A 13,115-nucleotide genomic window follows, 5' to 3' on the forward strand; every position below is an offset into this window, starting at 1 on the left:
GAGCTGGTGCACACGCTCTCCCAGGGACCGGAAGTAGGGGTGGTTCAGGGCTGCCTCTGCTGATATGCGGCTCTTCGATTCATACTGAAAAAAAGGGGTGGGCTGGGTCCCGGCTGGCGGGCTGCAGGGACCCCTTGGGAAGCGGTGCCCCTAAGCTAAGCTAGATGCCCCTGTGGGAGGGGCCCGAAGGAAGCCTGGGCTGGAGATAGGGAAACCAGCTCCCCACAGGCCCCCGGAAGAGAAGCCAACGTCCAGGAGGCCATACTGATTTCCCATCACAAGAGGGGCTGCTGGGCCCCATCTCTGTTCCCCGATGAGGGGGAGCAGCGTGTCCTGTCTCCTCTACTAATGGGGGGAGAGGGATGGGGGATGGCGCACAGGCCCTACCTGGCTGCTGGAAGGCCAGGCCCCGGCCGCCTGGGTCCTTCTGGAGCTGGATCTCCTTCAGGGAGAAGATGGAGGCAGCTGGAGGGGAGGACAGGGAGAGAGCTGGGCGGAGCCGGCCCTGCACTGTGAGCCGGCGCCCCACACCCAGAGAGCATGGAGCTGGGTGCGCCCCCTGGCTGGGGAACCCCTTCAGTTAGGACTGTGCCTTTCAGGCAGAGTCTCGGACTCACAGTTTGGCCGTTTGCTCACAAATGAGAACCGAAGGAGGGGAAGCCCTGGCCCAAGGCTGTGCAGCTGGACCGAGGGCCTCTGGCCTTTTGGTTACAGCTCTTCTGCTCACACCTGCTGCCCCCTTTCCGGGTTCTGGGGTGCCCCTCCCCCCATGGGAGGGGCCCGCGCCCAAACTGAGAGGCCCTGGGGTCCACTGCCAGCTCCCAGCTCCAGCCCAGCCCCAGGCAGCCTCAGCCCAGGGCCCACCAGCAGGAAAACGAGACATGGGACCTAGGGAGCGTGACCTCCTCTGGGGATGGATATGCAGCCGCTAAAGCAACCGCGATCACAACGTTAACAGTAACAGCAACATGTCACAGCAACAAGTACCCTCTTCAGTGTGCTTTAACGATTAAGGACATGCCCAGAGGAAGTGTGTTCCATAATCTCGATTTGGCCTCAGGGCCATCTTATAAAACATGGATGACCGATTGCACTTTGCGTGGAGGAGACTGAAGCACAGAGAAGGTCCGCAGCTTGCCCAAGCCACACAGCCACTCAGTGAGTTTGAATTGGGTTTTGGTTCTGAGTGCGCCCCACTCCAAGTCAGCGGGGAAATCGTGCTTCTCTTGGGCCTGGGTGGGGGGATGGGGGATGGACAGTGGCCAGGAAGGGACAGTCCTGACGTGTGAGCGGGTGAGCACAGAGGTGGGTGCCGGGCCGGGGTGGGTCGTGGGCTCCAGCTGTCTTTGGCTGCCCGTTCCTGGCCCGGCGGCGGGCACACTTACCAGGAGAAGGCTGGTCAGGAGGTTGATGCCTTCGGAGTCCAACCTGCGGGAAGAAGGAGCTGGCACAGGCCTGGCCTGGGCGGGGTGGGAGGGAGGGTGTGTGCACCTCCGGGAGGGGCAGCCAGGACCACAAGCAGGAGAGGAGGCTGGGGAGGCAGGCTACCTGGGAACGTGGCTGATGAGCGGCTGGGGGAGGTACCGGGGGAAGTTGTAGGCACGGAACTCAGACTGGCCCGTCACTCCGGGCCACGTCTCTTCTGTAGGGGTCCCTAGGGAGACAAAAAAGGGGTGGGGGGCCTGGTGAGGGGCCAGGGACAAGGGCGACCTGGAGGGGTGCAATGTCAGGGAGGAGACAGAAAATGGCCAAGGCCCCTGGGTCCTCGCCCTGCTGTGAGCAGGTGCAGAGGCTCGTCCCAGTCCCTTTATGCGCTTGGGCGGGACAGAGTTCTGTCGCCCCCTGGTGGTCACATTGGGGGAGCGCAGGAGACTGACCGAGGAGTCGAAAGATGAGGTGCAGCTCCTCCTTCACTGTGGAGCCGGGGAAGAGGGGCCTGCCCGTGGCCATCTCGTAGTGAATGCAGCCCACGCCCCTGCGGGGAGCAACGGGCAGCGCGCGTCAGGGCCGGCTGCTCCCCCACGATGCCCTGCCCCGGGGGGCTCAGGACGTCCTGGCGCTGGGGTGGGTGGCCCAGCCCCCACTACAGCCTCTATGGGGGCGTCGGCGGGCTCTAGGGCGCGCTGCCCGCTCCCCTTTCACTCTGTGGGGTTTGTGTCTGCACGGCCAGCACCCCCGTGGCAGTTCCTTAAGCTGTGTTGTCTCAAACCCTGTCCACTCTGTGCTCCCGGCCAGAGGAGACAAGTCATACATCCGCTCTCCTGCAGACCCCCAGGGCACTCATCGGAAACCTGGGTTTTAGTTTTGGTTTTTGAGTTCATAGGATAACAAATAATATCCATGCAAATTTTTAAAATAATATATTCTTTCCAAAACGTCCAGTCGATCTGCTTGGGCAGATCATCGTCTTCACAGTGGGGCCTCCGGTGAGCCTGGGGACCCCGGGGAAATACTTCAGAAGCACAGCTCAGAGGGGTCTACTTAGAGACAGGGAACCCCAGTGTGGTTCAGACTTCACCCATTAGCATCCAGTTCACCAGGATGCCACGTGGGGCAGCCAAAGGGAGTGTGGAGATGTGGGAGGTCCTCCCGCCGCCTCCCCAGGTCCCGGGACGCTCACTCACCACATGTCAATGGGGGTGGAATACTCGGTGGACCCCAGCAGCACGTCGGGGGGCCTGTACCACAGGGTCACCACCTCGTTGGAGTAGGTCTTCGTGGGCACCGACTTGGCCCGGGCCAGTCCTAGGGACAGACATGTCACTGAGCCGCAGCCTGCCCTCCTGCAGGGCGCCCGCATCCTAAGGAGACTGGCGGACTCCCGGCGGCCCTGGGGCTGTGTCCTCACCGAAGTCTGCCAGCTTCAGCTCCCCGCGCTCATTGATGAGCAGGTTCTGGGGTTTCAGGTCCCGGTGCAGGATCTTGCGGCGGTGGCAGTAGGCGAGGCCCCGGAGCAGCTGGAACATGAAGATCTGGGGCGGGAGGGAAGAGAAGGGGGGCAGGGAAAGGAGGGAACGTGTCCCATGGCTGGGCCTCGGATGGGGACAGGGACTGGGCAGGGTGAGGGACCCGGAGAGCCAACTGGGCTCCCCCACCCCCGGGAACCCCATCCAGAGGGAAGAGCAACAGGTACACGGGGGAGGCGGGGATGGGGGAGGGCAGAGAGTTCCAGGCCAGGAAGCCCAGCATGTGGGGATGTATGCGCTTGACGCTCTGACAAACACCAGGAGAGGTCATCCATCCAGAAGCCTCCCTTCACCCTGCCAGGTAACTCATGCTCCCATCTGCCAGGTGGAGAAACTCATGCTGGGGTGGGGGTTGGGGGGTAGATGGCGGCAGAGGGTATGTGTCTGTATGGTGGGCTGAGGCGCTCAGCACAGCTCCTGGTCCTCTCCGAATGGCACTGCGCCTTCCCTCCGTCCTCACTTGAAGCTCTGAGCAGCCTCAGCAGCCAGGGCCCTTGGAGGTGAGTGAGTTCCCAGGCTGGGCATGAGGACAGGTGGGTGCGAGATGGGCGGGGCCTGAGCGCGGGGTCCCTGCCAGAGGCGCTCACCTTGACATTGTGCATGCTCATGAGGTTCCCACAGTGGTCCAGATACTGCTTCAGGTCACTGTCCTGGAACACAGAGCCGCTCAGCCCCGGCCTGTCCTGACGCCGGGCTGGAACCCCGCCCCCCGCCCCCCCACCCCCATCCTGGCGTAGGCCGAAGCCCAGGAGTGGGACAGGTCCCTGCTCCAAGCTGCCCCTAGGCCTGGAACATCTGAGAACCTGATTCTCGAACAAGACCTGGGACATCCCCAATCTCCCCTCTTCTCACCCCCACCCCCACCCCCCGCCACAAGGGGTAGAAGCTCCCAACTCACCAGGTACTCGAACACCAGGGTGAGGGACCGCTCCGTATGAATGAGGTCGTGCAGGGTGACAATATTGGCGTGCTTCAGGTTCTTCAGCAGAGATACTGGGGAGACAGGCCGCCTGGGTCCCAGCACCCCATGTGCCCTTCACACCCCCTCTTCCTGCAATGACCCCACTCCTGCAATGACCTGCACCCCCAGACTCCTCCCAGGAGCCCTCAGGAGGTCAGGACCCGGGGGTGCCGTACCCTCTCGGATGGCCGTGCAGGGCGCCCCCTCCTCGTGCTCCAGCCGGATCTCCTTCAAGGCCACCAGGTTCTCCGTCAGCTTGCTGCGCCCTTTGAAGACGGTGGCGTAGGTGCCCTTGGGAGAAGGACCCCGGGGCCCCAGCAACACTCAGCTGCGGCTCTCCGCTGCCCAGGGCCCCCCTCTGTGCCCCTGCTGGGGCTGTGACTCCCCCTTCTCCCTTCATCTCTCTGTGAAGCATCCCTCACTCCTCCCGCTCGGAGCGAACTGTCCTCCCCCAGCCCCCAGCCCCCAGCAGGCCAGGGCCCCTCTATTGTCACGCCAGTTTGTTCTTCCTGCTGCTGGTATTTGCGTGGGTCTCTCTGGGTTTCTGCAGGGGAAGGGCCACCTTCCTCCTCTCTGTAGCCCTTTGCCCCCCGCAGCCTTGAACATAAAGCCTGGTGCAATGATCACAGAAACAGCTGACAGTGCTTAGCTACATGCCAGGCACCTGAGTGCTGTCCACAAGCTTATCAGAGTGACCGCTTCGACCCTCAACAGCCCTGTAAGGGGGACCAGTTAGAATCCCCATTTGACGAAGAACCGGAGGCAAGGAGGGGTCGCAGAACGTGCCCAAGGCCCCAGAGCTAGTACATGGTCAAGTTCGGTTTGAACTCAGACAAGAAATACTGGCATGAAAAAAATACACTGGATCCTGCCCAGGGCCCATGGGCCACTCCATCCTCACACCCTCCTCCAGCACCTGGACCCGCCCCCCCAGCACCTGCCAAAGGCTGAGCCCAGCTGCCCAGCCAAGATCGTGTGCCCCTGTGGGCAGGTGCGGCGAGGGGGCAGGTCAGGGAGGCCCAGGGAAAGCCCTGCCACTCCTAACCATCCTGCTGGCTGCCCTGAGAAGACCAAACCCAGTCTCTTACCTCCCCCAGTTTGTCCAGTTTCACATATGTTTCCAGTTTCCCAAAGCCGATATCTGACTGAGAGAAGAGACGTAGGGTCCTGTGAGCTTGGAGGCCCCAGCAGCCCCGAGACCACACCTCCCCCACTCCACCTCCCCAGGAGCAAAGGTAGGGAGACCCCCATCGGGAAGAGAGAACGACGGAGGCCACAAACCCTCCCTCCCCTCCTCTCCCCTCCATCCCTGAGCTAAAGGAGGAAGGCTTTGGAAGTGCGGGTTCCTTCCTCCCAGCGGTGGGGGGTGTGGAGCCCCGGGCTGCAGACCGGGTTCTGCCTCAGCACACGTCACCTGTCTATCTCTGTCTTGTTCGGGCTACCCGCTCCAGGAACTCTGTCTTTCCCTCCCCTGCACCTCGAATGCCCAGTTCAGAACCCACCACCCCAGGAGCCTCTCTCATCAGCACCCTTCCTCTGACTCAGTGATACCCAACCCTTAACAATACAGATTCCTGGGCCCTACTGCCCAGAGTCTGATTCTGTGGGTATCTAGCGTGGGAACCAGAGTCTGCGTGTTTAGGAAGATGCTCCCAAGGAAATAGGATGGCAGCCAGGACTGGAGAGCACGTGCCAGCGGGTCTATTGATTTCGCTCTAGTGGAGACCCTGGGGCCCAGAGGAGGCCTAGCCCCAGCCCTGGTGGGACCCAGCCCTAGAGTGAATGTTGACCAAGGATGTAGGGCTCTATCTGCTCTGACCAGCAGGTGGCGCCAGAGGCTCGGGACCGTCTCTAGAAACAGCTGCGGCTTCAGCCCAAAGAAGCCAAACCAGGTGCGTGTCCACGTTTGGAGGAGGGTGTCCCCCCCTGGTTATCTCGGCCGCCCTGGGGACTCACCAGGGATGCTCGGCGGGACATGCGGCTGAGCGGTTTGGGGAGCTCCGGGCTCTCCAGCTGCAGCTTCTGCAGGAATTCCTGGGGTAGGCGGATGTCCGCGGGCAGAGAGAGCCTCTTACTGATGTCCTGCAGTGGCCAGGATGAGACGTGGGCAGCTGGTGCTGTGAGACCCCTGCCTCTCACCCTGGGCCCGGCGTTCCCTGTAGAGCCACTCCGCGGGGCCAAGCCACAGGCTGCGACCCAGGCTCCCAGCTGCCTCAACCATGTGCTCAGAGACCTCCGTGAACACCCGGCCTGTTGCTACATGAGCTCTGGAGGCCCCTTCCCCTTTCTGGCCAGTGTCCCCACCTGTGCACTGAGGCTCCTGTGGACACTATGATTCTGGACGCATATTTTTCATGCACTTGGGTACCTGGGTCATAAGAACAATAGTCCAGTTGTCTGGCCCTTGCTATGTACCAGGAATGTTCCAGGCCCGTGGCACAAGGTAGCTCATCTAATATTCACGGTGACCATTTTAACACAAGGTGACTGCAGTATGCAGAGGTTGAGAAAGGTGCTCAAGGTCACCGAGCTAATCAATGGCAGAGCTGGAATCTGAACCGCCCTGGCCCTCTGCCCCGGAGGGAAGTCCCCATCCTCCCTCTGTCCTCCCCCAAGGCCAGCAGTGACGATGTGGGGTGTGGGGTGTGGTCTGCGTGGTCGAGGGCAAGGAGGGGCTTTTGGGGGGGAGTGCCCTCACCCTCATTGTCCCGGTTGTGAAGCTGGTTGAACTGCTCTGCGAACTCAGTCAGGGACTCCTCGATGGTCTCGGTGCGGGGCACGGACAGGGAGAAGCGGCGCTTAAAGTTCTTCATCTTATTCATGATCGGCCCGGACCAGGCAGCAGGTCCTGAGGCCGAAGTGAGGAGAGCCAGCCATGAGAACAAGGCAACAGGGAATGGCGGGTCTTGGTCTTTCCATCAAGCTCTGTGGCCCTGCCCTGGGAGCCAGGGCTGAGTCTTCACAGGTTCCAGCTCCCAACCCTCTCCCCCGTGTGAATCCACCAGGATTCCCTGCTCCTGGGAGATGCTCACAATAAGGATCAATCAGAACCATACGGCATTGCTCATAATAGCAGCATGGCATGCCAAGGGGGTCCTGGAGGTCCCCCCGGCCCAGGAGGTAACCCTTTAGCTCCTGAAGATCTGAGAGTTCTGGAAGGAAGGCTGAGTGAGGGAGGGCACCAGAACCCGATGGCCCTCGGGCCAGCAGCTCTTTACCAACTTATGTGTGAGCTTGGACATGTCAGCAGCCGGTAAGCCTTGCTGATGGATGCCTATAAGCTAAGTATCAGCCCGGCTTACACCCTCGTGACAGAGTCTGGTCCAAACCCCATTCATCCTCATACCAACACCTGGAGGTTCCTCGCTGGCTCGTCCTGGGTCCCCAGGAGACAGAAGAGAGGGAAAGTGAGGGAGGAGGTGTGTGCATCTGAGCTGGCCCAGCCCCATCTCGCCAGCTGAGATGTGGGAGTTCAGGCGCAGCTGAAGGTCTCAGGGGACACACAGAGGGTCCCCCACGGAGCCCCAAGCAGGAAGGGTGTCCACTGCAGAGAACAGTGGGGGAGGGGCGGGCCGCTCTGCTGGCTCTTGGGGGGCCCTTGCCCAGCCAGAGGGGTTCTCCCTGCAGCTCCTCAGCCCCCTTGCCCTCAGAGTGAGGAGACTTGTGCACTGCTTCCTCCCGCAGACCCTTCCTTCTGTGTCCTGCCCTGAAAACCCAGAGCGGGGCTGTCCCTCCTCCCCGCCAGGGTTTCATAAGCTCCCACTGTGGCCGCCCCCTCACCCTGCTCTGCCCACACTCCCTGGGCTGCAGTGGGGCCGGGACCCAGGAGTCTCGCAAGGGCCCCCACCCACATCTGCCAGGAAGGCATGGGGGCCAGTCCTGTGATGGGAGGGGCCGCCCTCCCCCTCCTCCAGCTTTACCCACGCACCAGACACAGCCCATCCCCGGAGGATGCTCTCAGCCCTGTCACTGGCTACTACCCGGTTGCCAAGGCAACCAGGCCCCTCCTGAATCCTCCTGGTTTAAGGGATTATGGGTCAGTAACATGTTTGCTTTGCCTAATGATCACATCCTTCTGTCCTCAGCCAGAAGGAACCATGAAAAGGGTCCCTTCCATGGGCCTGAATGCTCCTGGCTGCCCCCAAATGCACTCAAGTTTGGTCCCCAAACTCCCCGGAGCCCCGACACTGGGCATGGCCAAGCTTCCTTCCTCGGGCTTGTGCCTCTCAGAACCCAGGCCTTCGGTCTGCACTGCCAGCTAAGACTCCCTTGGCCAGTGGGCCCCGAAGTCTCGCTCAGTTCAGCTCAACAAACGAGGACTGAGCACCTACTGCGTGCCAGGCATGGTGCCAGAGGGGCATATGGGCCTAGTGACACGGGGGCCTACACCTACCCCACCTGTGACTCACATTGCCCAGCATGACAGGAGTACGGGGATGACTCCGTTATAAGGGTCAGTGGTTTACAAGGCTGGCAGAGCACCAGCATCACCAGGAAGCTTTGTAAAAAATTCAGATTCCTGCCCGGCCAGCGTGGCTCAGGGGTTGAGCGTCCACCTCTGAACCAGGAGGTCCCGGTTCGATTCCTGGTCAGGGTACATGCTCGGGTTGCAGGCTTGATCCCTAATGTGGGGCATGCAGGAGGCAGGTGATCAACGATTCTCTCTCATCATTAATGTTTCTATTTCTCTCTACCTCTCCCTTCCCCTCTGAAAGCAATAAAAATATATGTTTTCTAAAAATTCAGATTCCTGGGTCTCACCCTCAGATTCTGGAACTGAGGCTCTGAGGATGACGCCCGGGAAAATGCATCTTAAAAGCATCTCCACGGATCTGACGTGAGGTGGGGAAGCACCTGCGGCCCAGGACAGGGAGGGTGATGTGTCCAGGTTCCCACTGCCCGCCTGGCTGCGATGGGGACCCCTGAGAGCGAGCTGGGGAGGAGCCGAGGGTGGAGAGCACATTGAGTGGAGCCGGAGGACCCCGAGAAGGGGAGGAAATGTCTGTCAGGCACAGACTGACGCCCCAGACTCGACCAGGGTTACCCGGGGGGGTAGGGGGAGCCAAGCACTTGGCTCCCTGAGGTTTGAGCTCTGCCAAGAGAGCCAGCCACGCCCCCTTCTGAAAACAGGGGACCCCCATAAAGCCGTCCTGCCGCCTGGGATTTCTGGCAGGGAGCGATGGGTTTGTGCTCAGGAATCCATCAGGAGCCGCCATGAATCTCACGTCCTTGCTCTCGCTGTGTAGGAGGGCAGGGGGCTCATTAAAAGCCTCTGGGAGAGAGGCCTCCAACTTCTACACGATAAAGGAGCCCAGCCCTGAATGGTACCTACTCTCCTCCTGTTCCTTCAGAAGCAAGGAGCCACCCACTTGGGTTGTGGGGGGATGGGGGTGAGGTGGGGGGGGGACAGCTGACTCAAGCAGGAGTGTGGGGCCAAGCGAGGCAGAGAGATGGGGACCAGCTGTCCTCCACTGGCCCGAGGAGAGCCCAAGGGGAAGTGGCTGTCACTGTGGCGGGAGCGATGGAGGTCAGATGTAGGGATGGACTTCCGGATGGAGACAGGGAGCAGGTGGCAGGGGTGGTGACCATGGCAGAGAGTGGCTGCCTCTCTCTGCTGGGGACAATCGGGGCATTGAACCCAGAAGGGTCTTGGGTGTGACAGGGCAGCCTGGGCAGTGAATGGTCTGTTGTTTCCTAGCTCAAGACACAAGATGCCTCTGTCACTTTTCCCTTGGGAGAGTCAGCTCCTCAGATTTGGGGGTCGCGGGGGAAGGGAGACGGGAAAATGGCCTGTCACCTTGTGGCGTCTGCCCCCACCCCCATATGGGGACAGAAGGACTCAGTGTGACCCAGCCTGAGGCCAGCCCAGGGCTGGGCACAGTGTGGCCTTTGTCCCCAGGCCAGGGAGCCATCTGGGGCTGTCCCCGTGCGACTGGTGCCAGGGGAAGAGGGAGACAGGCGTCCAGGGAAGCTGGCCTGGGTGGGGTGGGGGATGGTGCAGGGGCACAGCCCTCTCCAGAGTGGGGAGCTGCGGGCTTGGGCAGGCAGAGCGCCCGGCAGGCCTTCCTTCCTGTGCCCCATGCCCAGGTAAGTCTGAAAAGTTCCCAGCCTACCTCCTGCCACTTCCTCCTGGGCACACACCAGCCAGCCCAGAACGTCCAGCTGGTGCAGGAGGAGTGGATGGCACAGGAGGAAGGAGGGGCCGGGCCAGGAGGAAACAGACACTTGCCCAGAGGCGCACCCAGGAGAAAGGGCTTGAGTCCTGGGACCGTCGCACAAGGCACCGTCCCACCCCCTCGCTGGCCACGGGGGCACCCAGGCTCACAGAGGGGAACTGACTTGCTCAGAGTCTCCGGGTGTCGCCGTGTTAGGAGGAGAAAGGAGCCTGTGTGGTCTCCTAACGAATGCTCTCCACTGCCCCTCCCTGTGCCGGAGGCTGTGGGTGCTCTTTCCTCCTGCGGCCCAGCTCAGCCCAGGTTTTAAAACCTGGTGCTACCACCAGCAGGCTGGAGGATGGCGATGACATTACGTAATTCTCTGCTTTGGCTCTGGTCGTTCATTTGATAATTATTTATTGAACAACTACTATGTGCCAGGAACGGTTGTTGACCCCAGGAATCTTGTGAACAAAACAGACATTCCTTCCCACCTTCATTACGTTCTAATCAAGGCAGGGAGGGTGGGCATAGACAGTAAAATAAACAGTACACAGAACGTTAGGTGGCGACAAGTGCAATGGAGGAAATACAGCCGAAGGTGTGCGAGGTGGGGGCGTGGCAACTTTAAGTAGGGTGGGTAGGAAGGCCTCCCTGAGAAGGTGGCATCTTCTTGGGAAAATGCCAAGTAGGCCAGGGAAGGAGCTAGTCATGTGGAATCTGGGGAAGCAGGTGAGCCAGGGAGCAGCAGGAGCAAAGGTACTGAGGCAGAAGTGGGACCTGGAGGGGTGGCTGTGGCTGGAGAGGCGGCCAGAGGGGAGCACCGAGCAGAGCAGATCATGTTGGGACCCCTCAGGACTTGAGCGGGTTCAAGCGGATGAGAGATGTGATCCCACTTAGATTTTCTTTTATTTTTTACAATGAGATATTGCTTTTCAAAGTATATATATCTTATTGATTTTAGAGAAGAAGGGAGAGGGAGAAAGAGAGAAACAGCAATGATGAGAATCATCGACTGGCTGCCTCCTGCACGCCCCCGACTGGGGATCGAGCTCACAACCTGGGCATGAGCCCTGACCAGGAATCGAACCATGACCTCCTGGTTTATAGGTCGATGCTCAATCACTGAAGCCCACCAGCCGAACCACTTAGATTTTAAACAGCTCCCTCTGGCTGTGGTATTGAGAACAGACTGTGGGCAGGAGGCTATCAGGGGTCCAGAGGGAGATGGCGGAGCCTGGGTCCGTGTGGGAGCAGTGGGCATGGGGAGAAGAGGTGGGATTCTGGAGGAATCTGCAAGCCAAAGGGACTCGCAGGACTGCACATGGGCTGTGAGGAAGGGGCCAAGCAGGACTCTGAGGCTTCGGGCCAGAGCAATGGGAAGGATGGGCATGAGGCATGCTGGGAGTAGGGGTTGCATGGCTTGGGGAGGAGTGGGATTTGGGCAAGTGTCTGATGTCCAGAGGACGTCTGCATGGAGATGCCGCGTGAGCTGCCATGACACGGCACCAGCTTCAGGGAGATGCCCAGCAAATGCCAGCTCTCCTCCACTTTCCTGCTCAGACATGAAGACGTGCCAGCAAAGGGGCCCCATCTAAGGCTCATCAGACACCCCTCACAGGCGCCCTCACAGCCCATAGGTGCTCTGAGGAGGGTGGGGGTCAGCTTCCCTTCTTAACCTCCAGGGAGCAAGCTGGAGGTCCCCCAGCAGACCCCTATGAGGGGCCCCTTTGCCTTCCTCCTGAATAAAGCCCCACTCCCAGCCTGCACCCAAGGTCCTTCAAGATCTGGGCCCCTTCCTCTCCAGCTTTGCTCATCCCTCTCCCCTCCCTACCACCCTAGCTCTGCTGCAGGCCACACCCCTGCGTGCAGTTCAGGTCTCGGGTCTTCAGAAGCTTCGCTGAGCCTCCAGGACCATGGGTGCCCCTCCATCAAAGCGCAGGGCCCGCGGGCCCGCTCTGGTCCCCGCCTCCTGCTGCTGACACACAGCAGGCACAGCTGTCTGCTTCTCAGCCCAGGGAGTGCGTACCATGTGCCGGGTGCACGTCGGACACTTCCCACTTCCTTTCTGTTTTGTTTTGTTTGGGATCTCAGTCTCCGTGGGCCCAGGGGCAGGGGCTGGAGGATATCACTTCCAACTGCCCACGTTCTGAAGCCCAGAGGGTCTGACCCTTAGTCCCAAGGCTGACCACCTCCTGCTGACACCCTCTGCTGCCCGCCCCCTGCAGGTTTCAAAAGAACCAGAGGCCACAGCTGACCAAGGGCGCAGCCGTCAGGAGCTGAGACTTCAGACATGGTGAGAACAGTGAGAACGGTGCTGGCCTGCCGGGAGCCGCAGATAGCATCTCGTCCTTCACCCTCTAACCGACCCTGCCCTGCTTGAGGTTTTAGTTTCCTTGCCTGGGAGGAACCTCAGGGGAAGCCAGTCATCCCGTGGCTGCCTGAAGCCAGGAGGCAAGGGCAGAAGCCGAAGCCCTGAGCCCTCATCGCTGACCTCGCCCCGCCCAGCTCCGACCTGCATGAGAGGCGGCCAGCCTGGGCCTTCTGGGTGGCAAGAATCTAGGAAGACTGCGCGGCCTGCATCACCCTGCCAATGCCAGATGCCCTGGACACAGCGACAGGACTCTCCACAGCCTCTGCTTGGAATGTAGGAAGCAGGGGGGAGGGGAAAAGGCCTTGAGAGAGAGAAGGAAAGAGAGAGAGAGAGAGAGAGCGCTGTGCTAACCTATAGGAAGGACGCCAGGTGGGAAGGCCCAGTGTTGGGGGCTCAGCCCCTGCAGCCCCCACCTGATGGAACGTCCCACAGGGACCGCCCCATGCCGCCCAGGCCTGCTCTCCAAAAGTCTGCAGTTTGGAGTCCTGGGAGAAATCCCAGCTCTCCCCTCCCCCCCACCCCCCAGCACTGCCACCTGGGCAGACACCCAAGCCTCAGTTTCCTTGTCTGCTCAATGGGGATAATACCTAACCTCCCACCCACCTACCAGGCTGCGAGACTTCCCTTCCTCAGCGGCTTTCTGATGCTGTCGCTCCCCT

At 60.7% G+C, this 13,115-nt stretch overlaps 1 protein-coding gene across 1 annotated transcript in view; it reads right to left on the reverse strand.

Annotated features, from left to right (window-relative positions):
- Positions 1 to 13,115, reverse strand: part of CDK18 (cyclin-dependent kinase 18) — a 24,930-nt gene that overhangs the window by 2,313 nt on the left and 9,502 nt on the right. Inside the window, exons 2-14 of the mRNA XM_015569267.1 lie at positions 6,503 to 6,775; positions 6,288 to 6,295; positions 5,884 to 6,183; positions 5,016 to 5,072; positions 4,104 to 4,218; positions 3,865 to 3,959; positions 3,554 to 3,616; positions 2,849 to 2,972; positions 2,625 to 2,745; positions 1,878 to 1,975; positions 1,549 to 1,654; positions 1,386 to 1,428; positions 388 to 559 (exon numbers count right to left, since the gene is read on the reverse strand). Coding sequence (XP_015424753.1) covers positions 388 to 559; positions 1,386 to 1,428; positions 1,549 to 1,654; positions 1,878 to 1,975; positions 2,625 to 2,745; positions 2,849 to 2,972; positions 3,554 to 3,616; positions 3,865 to 3,959; positions 4,104 to 4,218; positions 5,016 to 5,072; positions 5,884 to 6,183; positions 6,288 to 6,295; positions 6,503 to 6,749 — 1,549 coding nt within the window. The 5' untranslated portion in view covers positions 6,750 to 6,775. The remainder of the gene's footprint in view (positions 1 to 387; positions 560 to 1,385; positions 1,429 to 1,548; positions 1,655 to 1,877; positions 1,976 to 2,624; positions 2,746 to 2,848; positions 2,973 to 3,553; positions 3,617 to 3,864; positions 3,960 to 4,103; positions 4,219 to 5,015; positions 5,073 to 5,883; positions 6,184 to 6,287; positions 6,296 to 6,502; positions 6,776 to 13,115) is intronic.

The sequence above is a fragment of the Myotis davidii genome, unplaced genomic scaffold, assembly GCF_000327345.1.
Source record: "Myotis davidii unplaced genomic scaffold, ASM32734v1 scaffold710, whole genome shotgun sequence".
In the NCBI taxonomy this organism is placed as follows: Eukaryota; Metazoa; Chordata; class Mammalia; order Chiroptera; family Vespertilionidae; genus Myotis; species Myotis davidii.